The sequence below is a fragment of the Schistocerca serialis genome, chromosome 6 (genome assembly GCF_023864345.2).
Source record: "Schistocerca serialis cubense isolate TAMUIC-IGC-003099 chromosome 6, iqSchSeri2.2, whole genome shotgun sequence".
Taxonomy (NCBI): Eukaryota; Metazoa; Arthropoda; class Insecta; order Orthoptera; family Acrididae; genus Schistocerca; species Schistocerca serialis.
This window is the reverse complement of record NC_064643.1, coordinates 410,883,473-410,910,972: the sequence shown is the minus strand read 5'-3', so window position 1 is coordinate 410,910,972 and position 27,500 is coordinate 410,883,473. Positions and strand designations below refer to the sequence as shown.

Here is a 27,500-nt window from a genome sequence, read left to right as displayed (position 1 = left end):
CACTGTTTCACACTTTCATAGAAACGGCAAGTATTTAAATGTGAGCAATTACACATATTTATTATGTCAGGGAAATATTAACTGCGCTTTTATTGTCAATGATTCATAAACTCTTCAATACTGTAAAAACTATTGCTCAATAACATGTTTTTTAATTCTCTTTTAAATATGTGCAGTTTTGGTATTATTTTTAGTTCTTTGGGGAGAGCACTGTAGAGGATTTTGGGTTGGTAACACTTTTGTGATATATAGCCATTTTATGAATTTCTCTGTGGAAATCATTCCTATTCCTTGTTTCGTAGTTGTGAAATTCTCTCTTTAATGTAGAAAATTCCTCGTGTTCTTTTAAGAAACATATGCTTTCATATATGTATAAGGATGGTAGTGTCATGATTTTTAATTCTTTGAAAGCATGCCTACAAGAGTCTCTATATCCTATACTTTTTATTATTCTGACTGCCTTCTTTTGTAGTCTAAATGAATGTTTTGTTAGACTGTTGTTCCCCCAAAACTGTACACCGTATCTTAATAAACTGTGCATGAATGAGAAATAAACACATAACACTGTTTTAATATTACATGAGCTTTTAAGCATTCTAAGTATATAACATGTTTGACTTAATTTTTTGTTCAATGATATTACACCCTTTTTCCATCTTAAGTGTTCATCAAACCATACTCCCAACAATTTAGTTTATGATGCTTGTTCAGTCTTACACCTACCCAGTTCTACTGCAAGGTTAGTTCTTATTTTATTTGTAATATGTCTGAAGTTGATCCACATTGTTTTTTTGGCATTCACAATGAGTCTGTTTTCATTAAACCATATGTCTGCTTCGTCTGTTGCTAATATGACTTTTTCCTGTAAGTCAGCTTCACTATTTGCTTTAACAAACAAACTTGTATCGTCAGCAAACAGTACTGCCTCTGCTTCAGATAGTTGACTTGGTAGGTCATTGATAAAAACTAAAAACAGTAACGGCCCTAATACAGATCCCTGGGGTACTCCGTACAAAACTCTCTCGAATATTGATGAATATGTTCTATCTGCATGGCTTATCTCCACCTTCTGATACCTGTCCGACAGATACGATTCAAACCATTTGTGGGCAACTCCACGTATCCCATAGGCATATAACATCCTGGCCGATGACATCAAAGGCCTTTGATAAGTCTAAAAACAATCCACAATTTAATTCCTTTCTATTAATGGAATTTAGAACAAGTTGCAAAAAATTGATGATCGCTGTTTCAGTTGATTTATTTTTATGGAACCATTTTGCACATTATACAATATTCTATTCTTAATAAGAAATTTGTATAGTCTATGATACATTATCCTTTCTATTCTTTTTGAGAAACCTGACAACATTGATAAAGGCCTGAAGTTACTAACATCATATTTATCACCGTTCTTGAAAAGTGGCTTTATAGTTGACATTTTAAGTTTTGATGGAAACACCCCTATCTTAAAAGATTCATTTATAATTTCAGTGAGATGTGAGGCTATGTTTCTTGCACTTTGCTTAATGACTTTGTCAGGAATCCCATCACACCCACATGACATTTTATTTTTTAACTTATTTATAGCATTAAGTACCTCTGATTCAGTTACTGGATATAGGAACATTGTCATGTCATTCATGGGGATTTTTACCTTGCTATTGGAATTGCATTTAGTTTCAATTAAATTTATGGCTATATTTGTGAAATGTTTGTTAAATATGTTGGCAATCTGAAGTGGGTCCTTAACAGTTTTACCCCCACTTTTAATGACAAAGCTGTTATCTTTCCTTTTGTGTCTACCTATATTTTTATTTATTACCTCCCAAGTTGACTTCATTTTGTTGTTACCTTTCTCAATATATGAATCATTATCAAGCTTCTTAGCTGCAATTATTACTTTCTTGTACAGGCTTCTACAACATTTCACATGTGCTTTCAGTGCTACAGTCTTCCTGGCTGATTTATTTAACTTTCTGAGAGTGTCTGATGACTTTCTAATCCCCTATGTAACCCATGTTTTGGTTTTATGTTTAGTTTTGACTCTTTTTATAGGAAAGGCAACATCGAAGCAGTGTTTGTAGCTTTCAAGGAATGAGTCAAACTTTGTGTTGACATCACCACTTGATTCACTACCCCAGTTGCTATTTTCCAGAATGTAATTAAAAATTCTTATGCTGTCATCATTTATAAATCTCCTTTCTCTGTAGTTGTTATTGATAACAGGGTCCTTGTAAGATGTGACATTTAAATTCAATTTGATACCCTTGTGATCCGAGAAACCAGTGTCAATTACTTCAGTGTTATATTCACGCTTGTCCTTGTTTATAAATACTTGATCTATTATAGTTTCAGACATATTTCCGCGTCTTGTAACTTCATTTACAGTTGCCATCATATTATGACACAAAAATAGATTGCACAGTTGCTGTTGTTTACTACAATCATTCTTAAAGTTAACATTAAAATCACCAAGAACAATTACATTATGTTTAAGTTCATTCAGTAGTCCATCAAGGTTTCCCATAAAAATGGCAAAGTTGCCCAATGGTGATCAGTACAAACACACGATAGTAATTTTTAATTTGGTTAGCTCACATATACTGTATTCAAATCTTTTTCTATGCATTTTAGTTTACATTTAATTTCTTTTGATTCTACCCCTGTCCTAACATAACCCCTTTATGGTTGATTCTACAAAATTTGCTAATCATTTCAAAATTTGGAATAATTATGCTAGACGCTTGCATTTCTTTTACCCAGTGCTCACTTACGCATAGTATGTTAATGTCTTTTAGGTAGTCGGTTAATGGAACTTCTATTTCAGCTAATTTACTTTCTAGTCCCCGCACATTTTGGTATACAACTGTTAACGTTTCATGTAGTGGATTTGCTGCACTATTTACCTTTGTACTTTCTTGCTGACACTGTAAATATTCTGCCTTTTCTTCTTCTTCGAATTGCGAAGATCCCATAAAAAATAGTTACTACCCACAGCAGCTCTTCTTATCCTGAGGCTCTTCCTTTGAGATGTCTGCAGAGCAGCTGATGAGTTTCTCAATCTAGCAGAATGGTTCTTGGCTGTTGGTGTGGTTGCAGTCCTAGTTACAAGTGAGCATGAGGCATTAAGTGTGTCGAATGTGCTCACAGCTTCATCCTTGGAGGTTTCAGGTGCACATGAGTTTACACTAGGTTTGTAGGCTTTCTTATCTGAAGAAATTGTTTCCTCTTCAACTCTGCTGGATGTTCCTGACATTTCTGCTGGTACCCCATATTCTACCACTCCTTCAGATACTGGTACCGGTATGTTAGGTATCTCTCTCACTTTAGATGTTTCCTTGCAAATTTCTATTTGCTCAGTTACTGCTATGGTGAGGATACCAGGCAGTACCTCATATTCAAGAAGTAATAGATTATTACATAATTAAGATGAGTTATTAAGGAAATATCATCATAAAACTCCATTACTATGTTTTTTTATACATGATATGATTTGAATAAAAAGTTGTCACCATAAAATATGAAAATAAGTGCAGAGAAATAAACAAGGAAACAATGCATCAACAGTGAAGTATAACAGATTTATCTTTCCAGGAAAAATTATGACTGCAGACATTAGTTGCTATTGTGCTGTATTTCTGACGTATCTTTTTTATTTAAATGATGATCATTTATTATAGAACGTATTTTTATATTTCATTTTCAGACTGGGGCATCGGAAAAATGATTCCATTGCAAGTACATCTAGTAGTTCCAGCAGTCAGTTTTATTGTGACCTGGATAGCCTCCCATCGTCACCACATAACTCACTAGACAGAAAGGTATGTGTTGTAAGAATGAAATAATCCTGTAGAATACTGAATATTCAATGAGAAAAACATAGAATAGTTTTCAAACATTGGAAAATCCAGGATGGAATGTACCAATATTATGAAAAGGGTAGTTGCTACTCACCATATGCCAGAGATGCTGGGGTGCAGATCCACTTTGACAGCTGCCACCCATTCCATGCCCCAAAGTCCCTTCCATACCGCCTATCCACCCATGGCCCTCACAACTTTAGTTTTGGAGCAATAATTTTTCTGATTCGAGGCTAAAATGCAGAAATTCTGTTTATGGAAAAACTGACTTGACAGGTCGGAATGTCAACAATATTAAAAAAGTGTTGACTGCTGAATCACTGTAAAGAAGACACACTGTGTTGCTGCAGACAGGCACAACAAAACGACTGATATACATTTAGCTTTTGGTCATAGCCTTCTACACACACACACACACACACACACACACACACACACACACACACACACACAAGGAGGTTCAACTCGTACACATACAACACAATGTCTAGTGCCTGTGGGTAGATTCCAATTCCTGTGTTGAACAAAAGCAGAAAAGCATTAATCCAGAGTGGGGCACAGAGGGGTGAGGCAACAGAATACAGGTGGGAGGAGAGAAGAGCACTGTCTGATATTTGCAGATGATACTAGTGTGATAATAAGTGCACCAAAGCAATTGCTACCAACAACTGCTGATAAAGAACTAAATTACATCCACTCTTGGCTCAATGCAAACAGGTTGACATTGAATGTAAATAAAACAAATTATATGCAGTTTGGAAAAAGATGTCAAAATGTAAATCTCGATCTTGTGTGGGGTGACAAAGCCTTAGACAGAGTGACATCCACAAAATTGCTGGGGATTCATGTGGATGAAAACTTAAATTTTAATGACCACGTAATAAAACTTGCACAGAAACTTAATTCAGCCTGTTTTGCCCTCAGAATTATTGCAAATGTTTGTACCTCAGAGGGTGCCAGAATGGCATATTTTGGCTATTTTCAATCTCTTACCACATACGGTATAATATTTTGGGGTTCCACAACAGGGCGCCTAAAACAAATTTTTCTGTTGCAGAAGAGGATCATCCGAATAATAGGTCACAGTCATCCACAGACACACTGCAAACCCATATTCAAAAAGCTTAGAATACTTACTATACCATCATTATACATATACAAATGTGTATTGTATGTCAGGACCCACATTGCAGATTTTCAGACAAATGCTGACTTTCATAACTACAATACTCGTAATAGAGCAGCACTCCATACTCGGTGAACAAAAAGAACAAATACACAAAGACATGTGAGCCATATTGGAGCAAAACTGTACAACGCACTGCCAGTCAACATCAGGCAGTTAGAAGATGATAACAAATTTAGGACAGAATTTAAAAAATTTCTAGTAGAACAATGTTTTTATTCTGTAAATGACTATGTAGGTCAATAAATTTTTTCTGATGATATTTACAAAGGCAAAATGGAAAATACTGTATCTGTACCTAATCATTCATTACCTAATCATTCATTACATTTACATACTTAAAGGACAGCTGTTGTGTGATGTAAATATATACTTAAGCAGAGTTGTGTATATAAGGATTTGCTGTTTAGGGAGGACAAAACTAAAGCCTTATGAAAAACAGACTATGCATTTGAAATAACAAGCAGGGATGTATATGTTGTTGTTGTGGTCTTCAGTCCTGAGACTGGTTTGATGCAGCTTTCCATGCTACTCTATCCTGTGCAAGGTTCTTCATCTCCCAGTACCTACTGCAACCTACATCCTTCTGAATTTGCTTAGTGTATTCATCTCTTGGCTGCCCTCTACGATTTTTACCCTCCACGCTGCCCTCCAATACTAAATTGGTGATTCCTTGATGCCTCAGAACATGTCCTACCAACCGATCCCTTCTTCTGGTCAAGTTGTGCCACAAACTTCTCTTCTCCCCAATCCTATTCAATACTTCCTCATTAATTATGTGATCTACCCATCTAATCTTCAGCATTCTTCTGTAGCACCACATTTCGAAAGCTTCTATTCTCTTCTTGTCCAAACTATTTATCGTCCATGTTTCACTTCCATACATGGCTACACTCCATACAAATACTTTCAGAAAAGACTTCCTGACTCTTAAATCTATACTCAATGTTAACAAATTTCTCTTCTTCAGAAACACTTTCCTTGCCATTGCCAGTCTACATTTTATATCCTCTCTACTTCGACCATCATCTGTTATTTTGCTCCCCAAATAGCAAAACTCCTTTACTACTTTAAGTGTCTCATTTCCTAATCTAATTCCCTCAGCATCACCCAACTTAATTCGACTACATTCCATTATACTCGGTTTGCTTTTGTTGATGTTCATCTTATATCCTCCTTTCAAGACACTGTCCATTCCGTTCAACTGCTCTTCCAAGTCCTTTGCTGTGTCTGACAGAATTACAATGTCATCGGCGAACCTCGAAGTTTTTATTTCTTCTCCATGGATTTTAATACCTACTCCGAATTTTTCTTTTGTTTCCTTTACTGCTTGCTCAATATACAGATTGAATAACATCGGGGAGAGGATACAACCCTGTCTCACTCCCTTGCCAACCACTGCTTCCCTTTCATGTCCCTTGACACTTATAACTGCCATCTGGTTTCTGTACAAATTGTAAATAGCCTTTTGCTCCCTGTATTTTACCCCTGCCACCTTTAGAATTTGAAAGAGAGTATTCCAGTCAACATTGTCAAAAGCTTTCTCTAAGTCTGCAAATGCTAGAAACGTAGGTTTGCCTTTCCTTAATCTTTCTTCTAAGATAAATCGTAAGGTCAGTATTGCCTCACGTGTTCCAGTATTTCTATGAAATCCAAACTGATCTTCCCCAAGGTCAGCTTCTACTAGTTTTTCCATTCGTCTGTGAAGAATTCGTGATAGTATTTTGCAGCTGTGGCTTATTAAACTGATAGTTCGGTAATTTTCACATCTGTCAACACCTGCTTTCTTTGGGATCGGAATTATTATATTCTTCTTGAAGTCTGAGGGTATATCGCCTGTTTCATACATCTTGCTCACCAGATGGTAGAGTTTTGTCAGGACTGGCTCTCCCAAGGCCGTCAGTAGTTCCAATGGAATGTTGTTTACTCCGGGGGCCTTGTTTCGACTCACGTCTTTCAGTGCTCTGTCAAACTCTTCATGCAGTATCATATCTCCTATTTCATCTTCATCTACATCCTCTTCCATTTCCATAATATTGTCCTCAAGTACATCGCCCTTGTACAGATCCTCTATATACTCCTTCCACCTTTCTGCTTTCCCTTCTTTGCTTAGAACTGGGTTTCCATCTGAGCTCTTGATGTTCATACAAGTGGTTCTCTTGTCTCCAAAGGTCTCTTTAATTTTCCTGTAAGCAGTATCTATCTTACCCCTACTGATACATGCCTCTACATCCTTACATTTATCCTCTAGCCATCCCTGCTTAGCCATTTTGCACTTCCTGTCGATCTCATTTTTGAGACGTTTGTTTTCCTTTTTGCCTTCTTCATTTATTGCATTTTTATATTTTCTCCTTTCATGAATTAAATTCAATATTTCTTGTGTTGCCCAAGGATTTCTACTAGCCCTCGTCTTTTTACCTACTTGATCCTCTGCTGCCTTCACTACTTCATCCCTCAAAGCTACCAATTCTTCTTCTACTGTATTTCTTTCCCCCATTCCTGTCAATTGTTCCCTTATGCTCTCCCTGAAACTCTGTACAACCTCTGGTTCTTTCAGTTTATCCAGGTCCCATCTCCTTAAATTCCCACCTTTTTGCAGTTTCTTCAGTTTTAATCTAAATGTCATAACCAATAGATTGTGGTCAGAGTCCACATCTGCCCCTGGAAATGTCTTACAATTTAAAACCTGGTTCCTAAATCTCTGTCTTACCATTATATAATCTATCTGATACCTTTTAGTATCTCCAGGGTTCTTCCATGTATACAACCTTCTTTGATGATTCTTGAACCAAGTGTTAGCTATGATTAAGTTATGCTCTGCGCAAAATTCTACCAGGCGGCTTCCTCTTTCATTTCTTAGCCCCACTCCATATCCAACTACTACATTTCCTTCTCTCCCTTTTCCTACTGTCGAATTCCAGTCACCCATGACTATTAAATTTTCATCTCCCTTCACTATCTGAATAAATTCTTTTATTTCATCATACATTTCTTCAATTTCTTCATCATCTGCAGAGCTAGTTGGCATATAAACTTGTACTACTGTAGTAGGTGTGGGCTTCGTGTCTATCTTGGCCACAATAATGTGTTCACTATGCTGTTTGTAGTAGCTTACCCGCATTCCTATTTTCCTATTCATTATTAAACCTACTCCTGCATTACCCCTATTTGATTTTGTGTTTATAACCCTGTAGTCACCTGACCAGAAGTCTTGTTCCTCCTGCCACCGAACTTCACTAATGTGAAGGGGATGTATATAGGCTATATTAATTTCATTGTGTTATTATTAACTTCCTTGTGTTGTTATTAACTTCATTGTATTATTTTGTTTTGTACTTTTTTATGTATATATTGTTTGTGTCCCATTTCTTTGAAATGGCTTACACGTACCCTTGACAACATCCATACAATATTTATTGTCAACAGATGGATAAATAAATAAAATAAAAATGGGGCATGTAGGGACTAGATGGTAGCTGGTCAAGGCTATCAGGTACAGCGTCAGGAGACTGTGTGAGAGGGAAGGTCAGGTGGGAGGATGGGGCAGGAATGGGAAGGGAAACAGAGAAGGGGAAAATACCAGTGGGTGCATTGGCAGAGTGGGGCACACAATGAGGGTGAGGGGGCATGAATTGGGAAGAGGCGATAGGACAGAGAGGGCAGAAACTATTGGGTGAAGAGTGTGTAGACAGTATGTTATCATAGGTTGAGGCTGGGATGATTTTGGAAGCAGAGAATGGGTAGTAAGGGTAACTTCCATCTATAAAGTTCATAAAAGCTGGCTGTGGAGTGTAGGATCCAGATGGTCTGGGCTGTGAAGCAACTATTGAGGTTGAGTATTTTATGTTCAGCTGCATGTTGCGTCACATGGTGGTCCTCTTTGCTCTTGGCCACAGTTTGGTGGTGACCATTCATCCTGGTGGACAGCTGGTTGGTAACAATAGCAATATAAAAACCCGTGTAGTGATTGCAGCAGAATTGGCCTTGACCTGGCTGCTTTCAGAGGTGGTCCGGCCTCTGATAAGGTAGAGTAGGCCTGAGACAGGACTGGAATAGAAAGTGTTGGCTGGGTAGATTGGGCAGGCTTTGCACCTGGATCTTCTACAGGGAAATGATCCCTGGGAAAGGGGATGGTGATTGGGAGTGGCATAAGGATGGACCAGGGTGTTGTACTGGTTGGGTTGGTGACAGAACACTACTTTACTTTAGGTAGGGTGGGAAGCATCTTGGGTAGGATGACCCAAATTTCAGGGCATGATGAAAGATAATCAACACCCCGACAAAGGATGTGGTTCAGTTGTTCCAGTCTGCAGTGCTGCTGGGTGACAAAGGGCATGCTCCTTTGTAGTTGGTTCTTATTGAAGGTGGGAGGATTGGGAAAGTGTGGGAATATGTCATGGGAAATCTGTTTGTGGACTAGGTCTTGGGGATAGTGCCTTTCTGTGAAGGCTTTCTGAGACCCTCAGCATATTGGGAAAGGGATTTCTCATTACTGCATATATGCCATCCCCTGGTGCTAGATTGTATGGGAGGGATTTTTGATGTGGAAGGGATGACAGCTGCCAAAATGCAGATGGAGCCTTGAGAAAGATGATCAACATCCAGGAAGTGGTACATTGGGTTGAGGAGGTCCAGGTAAAGTGGATGGGAGAGAAAGTATTGAGGTTGTGAAGGAAAGATATTGGATGTCTTTACCCTGTGTTCACAACATGAAGATATCATCAATGAACCTGAACCAGACAGGGAGTTTGGGGTTTAGGGAGGCTAATGTAAAATCAACATATATACTTCTATGGTGTCATTGTGTATGTAGCACAACAATTAGTCAACTAGTAAGTTATCCATTAGATAATTAAACAAGAGACAGCAAATAAACCTTAGTTGTCACAAAATTAATATAATTTTCTTGTGACCAGATGTGATATCTGCAAATGCTATAAAAATGACTGTCGTAACAGAGAAAAGATGTAAAATGGAAGAAGTTTCAAAAATGAAAATTTTCTGGAAGATTAAATATTTTTGTGTTCATTTTAAGTAGCAAGCTCAGGACAGAAGTTACACACACAGTATTCTGAAAATTGTAAAATATTAGTGATTCTCACTTTAAGATACATGTGTGTGTCAATGACCTCATATTCACTAAGCAAATGTGCATCGTAGCAACCAGACCCCACCCTTATGCAAGGTGAAAGACAACACAAACACAAACCATAGATATGTTCCAAACAAATAGAAATACCTATATCCACATTATAACATCAAAGGCAACTGACTTGCTTAGTTACAATCTTCATTATACAACAGAGATGAAAGAGTTGTCCTAACAGGTGGAGGCATAGCAGTAAATTCAGAGTGGTGAAATGTTGCACATGAAGTTCTTCCGGACTCAATACTCAAACCATCAATTTTCTTGATTTTCGTTAATGACCTGCCAATGTCAGTCACTAATAAAGAAAAAATGTTAATGTTTTGCTCATAGTATCAGTGTCCTGTTCAAGCTGCCGAAATCCACAATACAGGCTACAGTTAAAACAGTAACTCACCAAATATATGAGCAGTTTAAAGCAAATAGTTCTTGGGTTAAACCTTTCAGATAATCCACTTTATCTAAATACTGTGGCTTGAGGAGTTCACTGTGTACCAAAATTGCACCCATGTAATTGTAAACAATCAAAAATGTCATTATATAACTTAACTTTTTTGTGGTGGAACTTAAAACTTTGACTACCCCCTCATACACGCACTTGTTATACATCTATTCATTAACAAGGTTCATAGCCAACAGCAGAGAACTTTCCAAAGAAAGAGGGACATTCACAAATGGCACAAGGCAGAAGTGAAGTTTTCACAAAGACTCTGTAAACCTCACAAGAGTGGACAGCTCTTAAAAATACTAAACCACATATAGTGTGGTTTTTCAAAATTCAGTGATAAAGAAATGGCTAGGATCCATATATTAATGTACATGTATTTTTCATTTACCATACTTGGTGTGCTGTTTACTGTAATGTTTGTATCATCTGCAAACAAAACAAAACTGGCATCTGCTCATGTTACTGGGAAGGTCAGTGATATAAACAAGAAAAATTAAGGGCCTTAAGATGGGAATTTAGGAGACACCAAACATAATTAGTTATCAGTTGGATGATGTCTGATAGCTCGATACAGGTCTTCTTCATGTTGACACCCTTTGTTTCCCACCAGAGAGAGAGAGGGACTTGACATTATAATTTACTGAAAAAGGTATGATTCATGCAGTCAGGTGTCTTGGGCATATATTGAAGAACAAAACCAGGTAAAGTAACTTACATGAATGATTGGTACAAAATGTGACAAATAACTTCAGTCATTATTTTGTGCAATAGTTATTATTTGTTTTTGTTTTTAAATAATATAATTTATTTTTTATTGCAGACATCGCCATCACAAATGTCATCCTCATCCAGCAGTTCTTCCTTGCCATCACTTGATGTATCTATGAGCAGCAGCAACACAAATACTTCAGCTGGAAATCAAAGCAACAGTACTACCAGCAAGTCATTAACTGTACCTTCTCAGATGCACAGTCCTGCTCAAAATAAGTTGCACGACTTTTACATCATACGTGTCACAGTTGAGACAAGTTCAGTTGAAACAGAAGGTAATAATGTACTGTGAATAAATATATGGTGCATTTGCTACAAATGCCTGCAGTAAACTTGTGGATGTATATTAATTTGTGTCCAGTGAAAGTGTATTTGCAGTATTCAAGATACACAATACCCCCACTGCAGTTCCATCACTACATTTTAGCAGTAAAAGTGCCTATGAGCTGATGTGCAGTCATTATAGCCTTCTATAGTTGTGTGATAATAATGAAACTTCATGCAAGAAGAGCAGATATAGTTTACTAGTGCTACACAACATTAATGTGCTAGCTTATTTATGTTATTTGACCTATATACTAACTATTGTACAACAAACACTGTGAGGACTAATTGTGCCATAAACAATCTCATATTATGTACATTATTCCATTATTACTTCATTAAGGCCAAGCTCCCTTACTGAGTAATGCGACAGACTGGCTAGCACGTTTGACTCATTGAGGAAGAGTTGTGTTAAAATCCCTGTATAGCCATTCTGCTTTGATTGCCTTCTTTTAACTCCCTTGTTACCACAAACATGACCACCACCACCATCACCAACAACAACAACAACAACAACAACAACAACATTTTCTTTGTATTTATGTAGTTTTTGCTAAGAGACAAACAAAATAACTAACTACATGGGAGCAATGACAATATTAGCTGCTATGACTACATGCAAATTCTAGTTGACACATGGGAAATGTGGCTTGCTGAATCAGAATAGTGCACGAGAAGTTGAATGATAAAATAAATGGAAACAAAAAATTATGCTGACTACTATGACAACTTGTACCTCCATGTATCTGTTTAACAAGGTGTCTTTTAACAAATCTGTTTAATATGTTATTGATAATAATACATTTCTTGGTAATTGGTTGAGTTTTCTTCAAAAGATAAAGGACTAAAGGACTAAATGCATAAAAATACAGTTGAAATCAATTTTTTATTTCCTTGTTTGGATGCTACCATATTAAGCTGAGTATAAGATGGCCCTGATTAAGAGATGACCGTTTGTTTTGCTTATTTACTTATTTATTTATTTATTTATTTATTTTTAAGAGTTTCCTTGAGAACAAATTATTTTTTATCTGCATTTTTATCAGGTTTTACTTCTGCACTGACACGAGTATGTTACAGTCTCTCGTTCTTTCAATCAAATTTTCTGCTCACTACTCTCTCATTGACTGCATAGAACCTGAGTGGACACTCTCCTTTTCATTCCCATCATATGTCATTGTAAGCATCTACAACATTGCAGCATGGAACATGTTAGTATGCCATGAGCCCTATCTAGACTTTTACTGTCTCCTGCAGAAATAAATGCTAGTATTACGCATTTGTCCAATTTTAAAGTCAATTCAGTTCCAACCACAAATGGATTCAGGCAAATTGTAATCTAAATGTGACAGATGGTACTAAAATGCCAAATTATACAGTGAAGATTCCCATGGTTGGCAGTGCAATGAAATTTGCTGCTCACTCTTTGCTCGTCTCCCTGCATTCATCCTAGTTCTCAGCCAAACTAGTATCATTATTCCCCCTCCAGTCCTCCTTGTGGGCTGTGCTTGAGCAATGGTAAAACACTGACAACAGTATCTTGTAGGGTACAAGTCATATGTAACAACAGCAACTCATACATAAATAAAAGACTGAAGTCATGACTCAACATTTGCTAGCCCCGCAATCTATTGACGTCTGTTGGTACTATCTCCTGCTGCTGCAATTTATTCTTGCAATAACAATTACAATCATTTTGTATTATTTATTTTATTTGTGAGACACTTCAGTCTGAATTAATTTTCCTTCTTGCTTCATCTGAATGTCACCATCATGTCGTAAGGATGGTAAGAAGCTGGTAAATTTTTTACTTGGTGTTCTAATACATGAACAGCAAAAACAAATTACTTATTTGCAACTCACTTAGTAAACCATTACCGTCTCTCACAATCAAATAAAATATTGATCTGGGTTCAAAATCATGTAATGCTTTTTGAAGGAGAATATTTTTGCTTTATAATGTAACCTTTACTTAAAAAACAGCAATAAGATTTGTAAACAGTATTCATACATGTATGAGAGATTTTATTTCAAATCTTTTCAAATACAAGAGTTTGTAAGAAGATAGAATTAAATGCTATTTCCTCCTGTGTTCCCAAAATTTTTCAAATTTTAAGCAAAGCAATACACTGTCGAAGTGGTTAGTTCCCAGTTTCTTGTATATCCCTTCCACTAGTGCAGCACGAGACAAATGTCAAATGATTGTTCGAGAGTGTCAAAACTGTATCAAGTGCTTCAGAGTATTGGGGAATCTTGAGCCTGTTCAAACACAAGTATCATCTGCCCTTCAGAATTCTTCAAAATAAGTTTGCATGTGACCTCAGTAGCCAAAACTTCATTTATAAATGTTAGACAACCCATATATACTCTACTAAACAACATAATAAAGTTGACCTCCACAGCAATAGTTTAATCTGTGAAAATAAGATGACCAAGTATTTCTTAAATGATGAATTTGGGAAAAAACCCTACTTTATAATTGGGTAAATATGGTACATACTATGTTCAGATGTGTCTGAAAACAAAAATTAACTGAAATTTGTTTATTAGATACATGTGCTGCCTGGTGAAAGTTTGAGTCCTAGATCCTTTGCAATGTGCACATGACAGAATCCTGCAATTCTTCTTCTTCTTCTTCTTCCTCCTCCTCCTCCTCCTCCTCCTCCTACTACTACTACTACTACTACTACTACTGATTTAAGCAAGTACATCTGCTGAAGGGAAAACATACTTCAAAGTAGTTATGTTCTGCCAGGCACTGACACACAAATGAATTGATCTTAAGATATGTCTTTCTTAACTAAAATATGAAACATGTTCATTAAAACTGCTTTAGGAAATTTTGTGTGTAATTGCAACTGCTCTTCCCCCCCCCCCCCCCCCCCACCACCACCACCAAAAAAAGGTTCAACATGCTGTCCACAGTTTACTGCCCCAAGTTGAAATCGAGAAACGGCATGTTCCACAACAGGTCGTCTGAGGGGTTACTTACAGCATTCATTGCACTATGTGTGCCTTCTATAAAACTATGCTTGTAAGTGGAGCACTAAACACAGCATCGTCCAGATAACACTACAGCCAGAAGTTGTATGGATTAAGATCAGATGGATCTGGACGTCCAAGCTGCAGGATAATGCCTCTGCATCAGTGGCTTCACTGACTGCGGTAGATGCAGAGGAGCACCATCTTGCATAAAAATGATCCTACATACACATCTGTGCTGTTGAAGGGTTGGAACGACGTTGGTGTGCAAAAGACTCTCATAGAGTTTACCAGTGATGGTAAAGGTAATAGGATGTCCAGTAACCATCACCCCAAAAAACTATGGTTCTGCAATAAACAATGCTATCAACCAACACCACATAGTTACCTTTGCAGAACAAAGTGGCACCAGTTGATGTGTGAGCAGATTTTCCATTGCCCACATTCTGCATTCCTGTTTTTGGCAAACATTGTACCAATGCCTTTTTTCATACTCGAGTCAGGAACTTCTGCTCGTCTACTAGCACACAATCACCATTCTTGTAAAAGAATTTTACCAGCAGCTGGCAAGTCCTGAATTGAGACATCATGCTGATCATAAGCCAAATGTAACATGAGAGGTACACAAATGATCCTCAGACACAAACTGGGGATCAGTCATGCACCCTACATCTTTCATTTGGCATATTCTGCCACTTTCAATACCTTCTAGTGGTAAAATTTTTGTTATTTTTTGTTTGTTTCCCCTGTTCTTTGATAATATTCATTTCAAATTTGATATCATTTTGAGCAGCGGTTCATTGTAACAGCATTTTGAAACAAGAACTTTAATCACCCTGTGTGTGTGTGTGTGTGTGTGTGTGTGTGTGTGTGTGTGTGTGTGTGTGTGTGTGTGTGTGTGTAAAAACATACATACACAAAACCTCTATAAAGAAAAGAATAATATAGTTTCCACAAGGCTGTTAGTTCAAATTTTTAACCAGGCCCCAAAATTCAGTAACTCAAAGTACCAGTTACTCACATTCAACCCAGACATCCCATGCCACATGTCTGTTGAAAATATTTGTGGAATTTTATATTTGGACAATGAAGACTGTAAATTCCTTGGTCTGCATTTGGATGGTATTCTTACATGGGAAAAGCTTGTTTACTTTGTATGCAAAAAAATAAGCAGTGCATTGTACTTCCTTAGCTAGCTTCCAAAACTGTATGTAATAAAACACTGAAAACCATATACTATGGGACAATTTTCCCATTTATAAGTTATGGGGTAGAGCTGTGGTGGGGTGGTGCCCATGTGCACTTGAACAGAATCCTGATGCTACAAAAGAGAGCTGTTAGGCTGATACATAGTCTGGGGTACAGTAGACCTGTCCTGATGCCCTTATCAAAAATAAATATCTTGCTGTACACTCATTGTATATATGTAGTCTTAGCACATTTTTAGTAAGCCATCATGGTGACACACCTAAATATTACAATGTACATAACCATAATACAAGAAATAGCACAGTTATTACCGACAAAGAACAAAATTTGAAAGTAACAGACACAGTCACAGTCCATGTATCAGTGGCTCAGTGTGGTACAACAAATGCTCAGGATTCATAAAAGCACATACTGGGGATCCGTTTAAAGCAAAATGAAAATCTTCCCTTGTAAATAAACATCTGTATTCATTGAAAGAATTCTATGGCATACCCTTATTATATATATGTGTGTGTATTAATCTTTGCACACAAGTATGTTACATAGTAAATGTTTGCATACACATACTGGTTAGTGCTTAATAAATTGCTCATTTAAACTAACAGCACGATGGAAACTGTCATTCTTTAATCAAGGCTGTGGTGTCCAGCTATATGAAGTCAGTCTACAAATATCATCGGTGCAATGGTTTCAAACATGTGACTGTTTCCTTATGATAATGTCAAAATAGTAATCCCTGGGAGATACTAGCATATATTATCATATTGTGTACATCAGATATAAGTCATGTTCAAAGCACAAACAGCATTATAAAAATACAGCGTACTCAATGTGTCAAGTATGATGAATAATGTGTTGTATAAATATCAAAGTCACCTGAAAGATGATCATAATATGCCCAAAGAATCACTGGAGCTATAGATTTCCTGTGTGAATAGGCATGCTATATGACTCAAGTGACTTACCCTTGAAATAAAACTGCGGAATCAAAAAAAAAAAAGAGAGAGAAGAAGAAGAAAGAAAGAACGACAGAACGACATACACAGTCATCCAGACATTACTCTCCATTGATGTGTGAGAGAAAAGCACATGCATTTTGCTTGATCACAAGAATGTGTGCCTTCCAAAAAAAATTTAATAGAATGCTTTTATCTATTCTTTACTGTTGACGGCTTGTCATTTGCTTCTCTCCTTTGTGTGTGGGAAGAGCCGCATTTGAGGCAAACTCTGACTTCTCTAGCTGAGCGGCTCTCACTTCTCTAACTGAGTGAGCTGGTGCAGTGGCAAGATGGTGGACTCAGATCCAGGAGGACAGGAATTGGGAACCATGTCTGGCCATCGATATTTAGGTTTCCCATTGTTTTCTTAAATGTCTAAGACAAATGTTTGCATGGCTCCTTTGAAATCGTGTGGGATATTTCTTTCTCCATCCTTCCTCCATTCCAGCTGGAGCTCAATCTCTAATTAACTCAATGTCAATGGGACACTAACCCCAAATTTCCCTTTTGCTGGTTGCTCCAACTTTTAAATAAGTTAACATAGTCCCTTATTTTTACTTCATGTTTTATATGAGCATTTACACAAAAATATCACATTTAATAAAATAATCCTGAAAGATACACAACTGTTTATTTTCCTCCCCACAGGTATTGTGCTGTACAAGAGCATAATGCTAAGCAACAATGAGCGTACTCCACAAGTTATACGAAATGCTATGCTGAAGCTGGGTCTGGAGGGGAACCCAGATTCATACACACTTGCACAGGTGTTACCAGATAAAGGTATGTTGGTGTAACTTCTGTGTTGGTATTATTATTCTCTTCTTCATCACCGTCATCATCATCATCATCATCATCATCATCATCATCATCATGCAAGCCCAGATTTTATGTAATATAAATTTAAAAATTAGTAAATAAATAAGCGACCAAAACTGACGAAATATGTAAATCAAAATTTAATGAGGCAGTTACATGTAAAATCCAAAGTTTTATTTTTTTTCCTGAAAAATATAACTTCACAGGTAGACTAGTCAAATATGTATGTTAATTCTTAATCAGTTCACTTCTGCTACACACTGTACTGTTGTACAAGTGTCTTCTGTTCAAAAATTCAAACTGGAATGGGATGCAAAATTAATTTCAATTTACTTTTCCAAATGTTCTGTTGCCACACACAGTCTTCCATCTATAACCATGTCTTTATTAATAGAGAAAGATTGCTCAACTTCACAAAAAATCAGTGGCTCATATTTATACAGAGGGTTTGTGCTAGGATTAATATTCTCATGGGGTTGTAAAATTTCACTATTAAATAAGCAAGCCAAAACAACAAGATCTGAGTATCCAGGATTCTTACTCAGCTCAGATTGCAGTTTACTGGAAACTACACAACCCACATCAGCTAGTACAACTCTGATTTTCTGAACTGCATCTTCCATTACTCCCACAACCTCTCGGAGATGCACGCTTGAAGTCTCCAGTTTCTTGATACTGGCTGGGAAGCCAACTGAAGTGACTTGCGATGTATGAAACTGAACTGTGCACTTCAGAACTGTAGAATGCTGACAAGGATTCACTCACAGACACTGCAGTATCAGAAGAAAAATTCTCCATCACTGACTTCATGGCTTAAAAGTGTCTTCTGTAGAAAATAAGGACTTCAATCCATGTTGCCCACCATCACTGGCTCCAGAGGTAGTGTTGTATATGGCAAGGACATTTCAATAAAATCTTCTTTACTACTGATATCATTGTATTTACTTCTGGGAATTAATGTCATCTGTGTACATCAACACGATGATCTCTTCCCTTATGCCATTTGGCCATAGTACCTTAAGTCCATCATTAATGAATCTAGGAATTGTTGAAGTATTTGTTGCATCCAGAAGTTCACAATAAATTAAATAGGGTTTAGGTGCAGTCTCATTGTCCAACTTGCCCACAATTAGATAAGCAATTAAACAGCCGACAGCATTCATCATCTTCTCAGCAGAAATCCATAAAGGCGATTTGCCAATGTCAGCCCTAATTTTTTCTCATATGTCAATATAGCAGCAATCCAGGCATGTTGCGGTTGCAGTATTTCGGTTAGAAATGTTTATCGTGTACCTGAGGTTTGTTCCAGTGCAACCAATGCTAAAAGGTCCTTTGCAAAATTCACTATTAGATGATGTAGGCTGCCCTGCAATTGTGCAAGTAGAACCTGCTTCTTTGAAGAAATCCATTTTTTATTCATAATTTGCATATTGCTTCGTAAATGTTATTCATTCTGAGATTTACTGTATAGCGTATATGTTTATCACAAGTTTGGCAGAGGACTATTTTACCACCAGTGGTTAAATCACTGTCAATAGAAATCTATGTTTTAAGCTTTTATGACAATGAAGACACAACTAGTGCCATGACGAACTTAAAATGTAACTGACTATTACATACTGTGAAGTATTTGAGAACAAGATAGGAAAGCGCTTAAAATGAGTCTTAGTCATCTGCATCAAACTTGGGCAACATAGCTTTGAGTGTAAATGACTGATGACAGTATGAGAAACACAACAATAAAAATTAATTTTCTTTTTTTAGTCTTGCTTTTAAAGCAAACGTATGAGACGTATGAAAATCCAGATTTAAGTTTTCACCCTTCCGCATAGTGTGCGCTGATATGAAACTCCCTGGCAGATTAAAACTATAAGCCAAACAGAGACTCAAACTCGAGACCTTTGCCTTTCATAGGCTTGCCCGCAAAAGGCAAAGGCCCTGAGTCTGACTCTTAGTGCAGCACACAGTTTTAGTCTTCCAGTACAATAATTCTGCAATAATATTAAAATGGGTAAAATTATGTAGCATATTGTGTTTCAAAATATGTAAAAATATTTAATTTAAAATTTTGAAATAAGCATGCTTTCAGTGTAATTTATCAAAATTTTAATTTCTCCTATAGCTACATATAAAGGACCATAATATGTAATTAAATAAAATCTGGGCTCTAATCATCATCATCATTATTATTATTTTCAACTTTGGTTTCAGACTTTTACACAGTTTGCAGTTTAAATTGTGAATTAAATAAACTTAAGAAAGTACATACCAAACTCAATTTTTTTCCAGAACAGAAGGTGAAGAAACATCATTGAATATGCATGAAAAAGTATTACTCCAAGACAGTATTGAGAGTAAAACCAAAGTTCATCGTTAGCCATTTGCTGTTGACTACAAGAAAAGGCTTCTTGTAGACTTATCCAGATATTAAAATCTTGTGGTTAATACAGGAAAAAAATGTTCTGAATGTTTCCTGATTCCTCTCCTTCTCATCCTGTCCAGCAAATCTCCCCTGACCTAGGATTCTGGGTGACTTTCCTGAACTGAATCCCTTTCCATAAACCTCTCCAGTCCTTTTCCTTCGCCCCCTCTTCCTTCCCCTTCAATTCTTATGCTAGAAGAAGGAGCCACTGGCTTCAAAAGCTTGTAAACATTAAATCCTTTTGTGTGTGTGTGTGTGTGTGTGTGTGTGTGTGTGTGTGTGTGTGTGTGTTCCCCTGCCACCACTTGGTGTGTAGATTTTTTATCTATCCATTTTCATCCAGTACTTCGTTATTTTGTCATAGGGTTGTGTTTATAACAGTCTTGTTACCCATGATGAATTTTTTCAGAAAAGATTTGTCCCATTCTACATTTCAGTCAAGTCACGGAAGGTGTCCATGCACTGATTTGTTCGCGAGCCAAGGTGTGCTGGACGAACTTTGCACGTATTTCCTGTTCTTCTAGAGAATGTCTTGAACACTTCATTTAGACATATTCAGTTCTTCAGCATAGCCCTGAATGAGAGAGGACAAGTCAGTTTTCAAAATATCGTGAAATATCATGAATTTTCTCAATGTTTCCATCAGACAAACTTGATGCAGGGTGCCCTGACCTCACATTGTCCTCAAGAAACACCTGTCCTCCTCTAAAATGTTTAAACCTCTCAAACACTCATGCATGACTTACACAATTTTCTCCAAAGATGTTTTACTGCGTGAAACTTGAAACTGAATCACTGCATGTTGCTCCATTATGATATGTAGCACAATGACATTGACACACTATGGCAGCACATCCACTACTTGTTACAGCAAGAACAAACAAGATTTATGAAACATAGCACTTTATAGAGCCAATGTAAGATACAATGAAGTACAGGTTTTGCATATCACCAAACAAATTGAATGGACAACAGTAATACAGGTTAGAGAATAGGCCGAGCACTCATTTGTGATTGCTTAAATAATACTTCTTTTTGTGGCTCACCAGAATGCACCTGGGGGCCATCCCATGTGGCCTCTATAACTGGGCCTGTAAACTGTATGGACACACATTCTCTGAAATCACATGCATCATGAGTGAAGGCACATCAATTCTTAACACTGCCTCCTCACAACTGACAGCCTGAAATTGCACCTATTGTTTACAGTTGGTAGTTCAAGCCACCCCATTAGTTACTGTGCTGATATCACTTACATACCAGAAATAAAATAAGTCTCAGAACTTTTTGACAGATGGTGTATGTAATGATGTCATTGTTGATGGATCATCAAATACCAATCTTTGTTCCATTTGGAATACACTTTTGCAGGCCATTTTTGTGTCGCCATTAGTTTTCTCAACATAGCCTAAGGCAAATAAGATATACATGATGAGATACAACAGCAGTGCAGAATACCAATTAATAAGGTAACTTATAAGGTACAGTCATTCAAACCCCAACAGTAATGAAGAAGTACATAATAAAAAAAATATTTTCACAAGTTCCTTAATGCAAAGATATTTTGGAAACAGGAAATTTAAATTTTCTATGTAGAGGGCACCTCAAAACTCTTTTAATACTGTTACCCAGGAGCCCTTTCATTCATTGATAATATTTGCACAATATATTAATATTTACTATTACAATAATGCCTAAAATAAAGCAATTTTATGAAATGTCAAATAGTTTCCCAAATATTATGCAGATGAGACAGTATAAAATATTGTGCTGTTTCTGATTCCTATATGATTTTATGAATGTCGCTGTACAAGATCTAATTCTATGAGAAGATTAATACTATTATCTTTCATTGTATTTTCAGAAATGGTTCTTCCACCAAATGCAAATGTCTACTATGCGGTCAACACAGCATACAATCTGAACTTCATCCTTAGGCCTAAGGCAAGCAAAGAATTGGATTCAGCTAGCCGAACCAAACAACCCAAGAAGTCAAGTTCTACATGAGCTGATATATAACCTGAAGTCAAAGAATAAATATTTGTGCAAGGCAGTGATGGTACTAGCTTCATGAGCATAAAAACTTACGATAGTATGCCTCATGCCCAGCTCGGTGCCTCTAAGAACAATTTCTTGTTTCTGGCAGACATTTCTTCTCATTTTCAGCTGCTTGAGTAAAACAATCAGTGGAGCTCAAAGCACCTGTCATAAATGGGTTATAGAGGACAGTGGTTTTTAAGAGACTGAATTTGAATTTTAGAGAACTAAAAAGTGAAAAAGTTAAATTATTATGAAGTGGTTACCGCCTCCTCGGCAAGTAACAATGTTCTTTCTTGAAATGTGTAACTTTTTAAGTTCTATTTGTACTTAAAAGAGAACATTGACTGCATCATTGCATGTACAAATTTTAGCATTTTGTCAGATGACTATTTCATTTACTTGTGCTTTACTGTGAATTTATGCATGCCTCTTTGCACTGTTAAGAGGATTATGGATTGCCATGCACAATTATATGAAGTAATGGGTGACAGATCTGGTTTTAAATAGAGGTGAAGTTTGAAAATTGTTAGTGATATTTTTCTGGAGCTGTAAAACAAACCAGATTAGTGGCATTATAGCAATAATTGAATAGGTAATTGGTGTAGTAAATCAAATGGGAGGCATAATTTTATAAGCGCACCATTCAGTTTAAACCAAAGAGCAGTTATACTGGTTTTGTGGTGCTATATCTAATAAGTGACTGAATTTGTGGAGGGGAAAATCTGGAGATGACAGCTAAATATATATCCAGTAAGAGTCAAAGAGCAGTTGTGATGTTGCTCTTGTTGCTATTGTTACTGTGGGTCTAGACCAAAGTCCAATTTGAAGCAGTCTCCATGGTAGTCTGCAGTGTGCAAGCCTCTTCATCTCTGAATAACTATTTCAGCCTACATCCTTTGGAACCTGGCTGCTATAGTCAAGCCTTGATCTCCGTCTGCAGTTTTTCTCCTTCTCATTTTCTCCATTACCAACTTGATTATCCTTTGTCTCAGCATGTGTCCTGTTAACCAACTCCTTCATTTAAACAAATTGTGCCATAAAGCTTTTTTTCCTGCCCCTTCATTATTTATCCAGTCTACCAATCTGATCATCAACAGCATTCCATTGCTTCAAATTTCAAAAGCTCCAATTGTCTTCTTGTCCGTACTGTTTACATCTGTCTTTAACTTCCATATAAGGCTACCCACTCCATACTGCTACCTTTAGAAAACATTTCCTAACACTCTAATTTATATGAGATGATAACGGATTTCTCTTTTTCTGAAACACTTTTCTTGCCATTGTTAGTTTCATTTTATATCCTCAGCCTTTGTCAGTTATTTTGCTGCCCACATAGAAAACTCAACTTTCAGTATGCCATTTCCCAATCTAATTCCATCACCACCACCTGGTCTAATCCAACTACATTCCATTGCCCTTTTTATTTACTTTTGTTGTTATTGATCATGCAGCCTCTTCCCAAGACACTATCTGTGCCATTCAACATAAGTTCCAAGTCCCTTGCTGTCTCTGATGGGACTACAATGTCATCACCAAACCTTAATATTTTTATGTTTTCTCTCTGAACTTTAATTCTCTTTCCAAATTTCTACTTGTTTTCCTTCACAGTCTGCTCAGTGTGTAGACTGAATAAATACAGCCTACAACACTGACTCTCTCCCTTTTCAATTACTGCCACCCTTTCATGTCCTTTGGCTCTTATAGCTACAGTATGGTTTCTGAACAAGATGTAACCTTTTGTTCCATATGTTTTATCCCTGCTACATTCAGAATATCAAACTGCATATTCTGGTCAGCATTTTGAAAATCTACTAATGCTATAAGTTCAGGCTTGCTTTCCCTCATATGTTTCTACATTTCTCTGGAAACCTTACTAATCTCCCTGAGGTTTGCTTCTACGAGTGTTTCTATACTGTAAATAATTTGCATTTGTGTTTTTTGGTTATTACTTATTAAACTGATCTTTCAGTAATATTTGCACTGGCATTCTCAAAATAAATAAATAATTTTTTTTAAAAATATTTATTGTAACAGTCTCGGTGAATAAAGTCCCACATGATTACTATTTTCAATCAGGTCAAATGATCATCATCTTATCTGAAAATGAAATAAAATAAAACATTTATGTCTAAGAACACCAATGACTTTGCTGATAGTGCCAAACATATTTCAGTACAGTAGATGCACTGCTTGCATCATTTAATGAACTTATTTAGTATTAACATTTTATATCATTTTTAGATCTGAAGATGATCATTACAAGTGACCGAAACTACTTATCAAGTGTGATTATTCAAACTGAGGCTATTATAACAAATATTTTTTAAAAAATTGAACAGCTGCAGACTCTCTCATGACAATAATGCCTTCCTTTACTAAAATAAATAAACAAACAAACAAAAATTAGCAGTTAGAATAAGGAACTCAAAAATAATGCTAAGATACTGAAGACATAATGTTGCCAGCAAACCTATTGGACAGTGTAGTTCTACAAACATGACTATAAATTGATGGAAAGTTGGGAAGACAGAGTAGATAAAAATAAATAAAATGTGTAGATAAAAATAAATAAAATGTGTCAAATGAGCAGCAACAATAACAATAAAACAACCACCATCTTCATTATCATCACCAGCATCTAGTACGTAAATAACTTTGCTGGCGAAGGGTGATTTTTATGTGGTGTGGGCAGCTATTGCATAAAAGTAAGATTTTAAAAACTCAGGTTATGTGCAGGCTCTTTCAGTGCATATTAAATTAGAATTGTGGAATAAAAAATCTCTTCACTCTCCTCAGTTGGACCTGTCACCCAGTGCTTCAACTGTCTGGTAAGTGGTAGTGACCCATCTCCCTCTTGAGTGACTCGTGTCTTCAGACATTTCCAGGCATGCTAACTGAAATCTCTCAATGGACTGTGATAGTGTGTTCAGTTTTGTATAAATATTGTAACTCATTTTCTTGTAGTCTCTGGTCACAAGTTCAAGGATAAATGTGGACCAATGTAGATATTTGTACATTTTTATTGTATAATATGAAATGTATATATATTGTGTAAGTGTGATTTGTGTATGTGATAAGTGTATGATGTTTTAATTACTCTAGTGTGATGCTCAGGAATCTTTGTGTTATTATTACCACAAGGCATATGTATGTAAATATTAGATAGTATTAAAACTGAAATGAGGAACAACTGTTATTTGGGTTACAGTTGTTGGTTTTCCAGTTTTAATATGGAGTCTGAGATTCCTCAATGGTCATAACAAAACCAGTATTAAAAAGAAAAAAAACACACTCATTACTTGATTTTCCTATAATGCCCATTAAATGTGTGTTTGTAAGCGACAGAGCCAACATATGATCAAATAAGTCACTACAATAATGGAAATGCAAATTCCAGTATACCTGAATGATAGTGTAAAAACTGTTCATGTAGGAAGACCTGTTGAATGACTAAGAAATTTTTTAGAAACAACTTTCAATTCAGTTAAATACTGAAAACTGATGTGAATACAACAGTGCATAATTAACAAGAATGTGCATGTTAGTCGGCATTTCAGATGTCATTATGTAATGCGCCAATTCATAATGCAGACTGATGAGTTTTCCACAGAAGTGTCACTCATACCAATGAACATTCAACATAATGTTTAGCCTTTACAAATTGCCACAAATGAGTGAATAAAAGGCTGCTACAATCTGCAAATAACAAGTCATGATAATTCTATAGAGAATTGTTTCTTCCATAGATTATGTGAAAATACATAGATCTAATGCCTGATAATTAATTCAATTGATGTTAAACATTATAAGCCCAGTGTTATTCTTCTACTTGATGAGCTCCTCATCAAGCATACAAATAGGGGAGGCACCTAAATGTGTCTGCCTATTTTACAATGGTACAAACCACTTTTCTCCGTATCATAACTTCCGAAAACAAGCTGTCAACAAAGAGATCTTTCTTGTTAGTTATGTTATCTCTTCAGGAAAGGTGTAATTCACTCACATAATTCAGCTATTAAAATTTTTTTTTATGCTGAAGTTTTTCTAGGTTAAATTTAATATGAAAGTAAGGTAAATTTGAAGAATGACAACCTGCACACTCTTGTTGGTATGTACAGCTTCTTTATTCCATCTACACTGAAATTTAAAGGAACCTTTCAGTGTGACATCATCTTATGGAATGGAAGATATGAAATAGTATGAATCTCAGAATTAATGGTGCCTGTTTGATCACATAATCTGGTGCCGATTTTATGTGATGAAATGTCTTTTTTAGTCAAACATGTATGTGCAATATGTTAAGATATTATCTCAAATATATTTGTTTGGTGGCCAATGTAAACAAAGAACATAGATTGGTAAAGATGACATCATAAATATGATGTGTGTCAAACATAAAAGTGATATTATTGTCAAAATGTGCAATGGAATACCAAGATTGATTAATATCCTCCTGTCCTTTGACATTAGGTATAGAGGAATCTGGGAATTATATCTAAAACTTGTTTGTAATTGAATGTAAACTATGTTTAATAAATGCTGTGCTCTTAAGACCTGTAAAACCACCAGTTGATGTACTGGTTCTATAAACTGCTGTAGTAAAAATATTACCTATAGATTACACCATTACTTTCATAAACAGGGAATTTGTAACACTTTGTATGCTTGTATACTGACAGATTGAGAATGATGTAATTAATATGCTGTGTACATCTGTATCTATATATTTATTGTTACATAAGTTAACTGTACATTGAACCACCTCTATACAATGTATAAAAAACAAGATGCTCACTTTCATATTGTTTTTAGATGTTTGTATGTTGTATATAGTAAATGTTTTTAACAATGATGTTTCCTATACTCAAGTGTATTCCCCCTGCCCCAAAGCATCTATAATTACAAATACAAAAATAATTACAAAAAGATGTTTTTGTTCTGCTGCTGTGTATACATTTGCAGTGAATTGTTCTAATTGCTAAAACCTGCAAGTTGGACCAGAACTCTAATAATCTGGATCTCAACTTCTGCAGATTTTTACCAATTAAGTTATCCAGGCATACCTCTTAGCTCTGCTCAGAGCTTCTGTCTGTCAACATCTCTCTCCTAATTTCTAAACTTCGCATAGGCAGCATACACACTGAAATACCACCTGAAACTAAAGGATATGGAGGAGAATGGATACTGGTAAGAGTTTTTTTCAATGCAGTGGTATGTAACTTTAGTTGCAGTTAGTAAGGGTTAAGTATTAGCACACTGACACAATTTGAGTCAGTCTACGAGACGCATCAG

The 27,500-nt window shown here is 36.3% G+C and overlaps 1 protein-coding gene across 2 annotated transcripts in view; it reads left to right on the top strand.

Annotated features, from left to right (window-relative positions):
• The window catches only part of LOC126483758 (ral guanine nucleotide dissociation stimulator-like 1), a 579,195-nt gene extending 552,084 nt beyond the window's left edge, over window positions 1-27,111 (top strand). For both annotated transcript variants that reach the window (XM_050106903.1, XM_050106902.1), the window contains exons 12-15: window positions 3,710-3,824; window positions 11,464-11,689; window positions 17,576-17,710; window positions 22,033-27,111. In XM_050106903.1, coding sequence (XP_049962860.1) covers window positions 3,710-3,824; window positions 11,464-11,689; window positions 17,576-17,710; window positions 22,033-22,175 — 619 coding nt within the window. In that variant the 3' untranslated portion in view covers window positions 22,176-27,111. The remainder of the gene's footprint in view (window positions 1-3,709; window positions 3,825-11,463; window positions 11,690-17,575; window positions 17,711-22,032) is intronic.
• The last annotated feature ends 389 nt before the right edge of the window (window positions 27,112-27,500 follow it).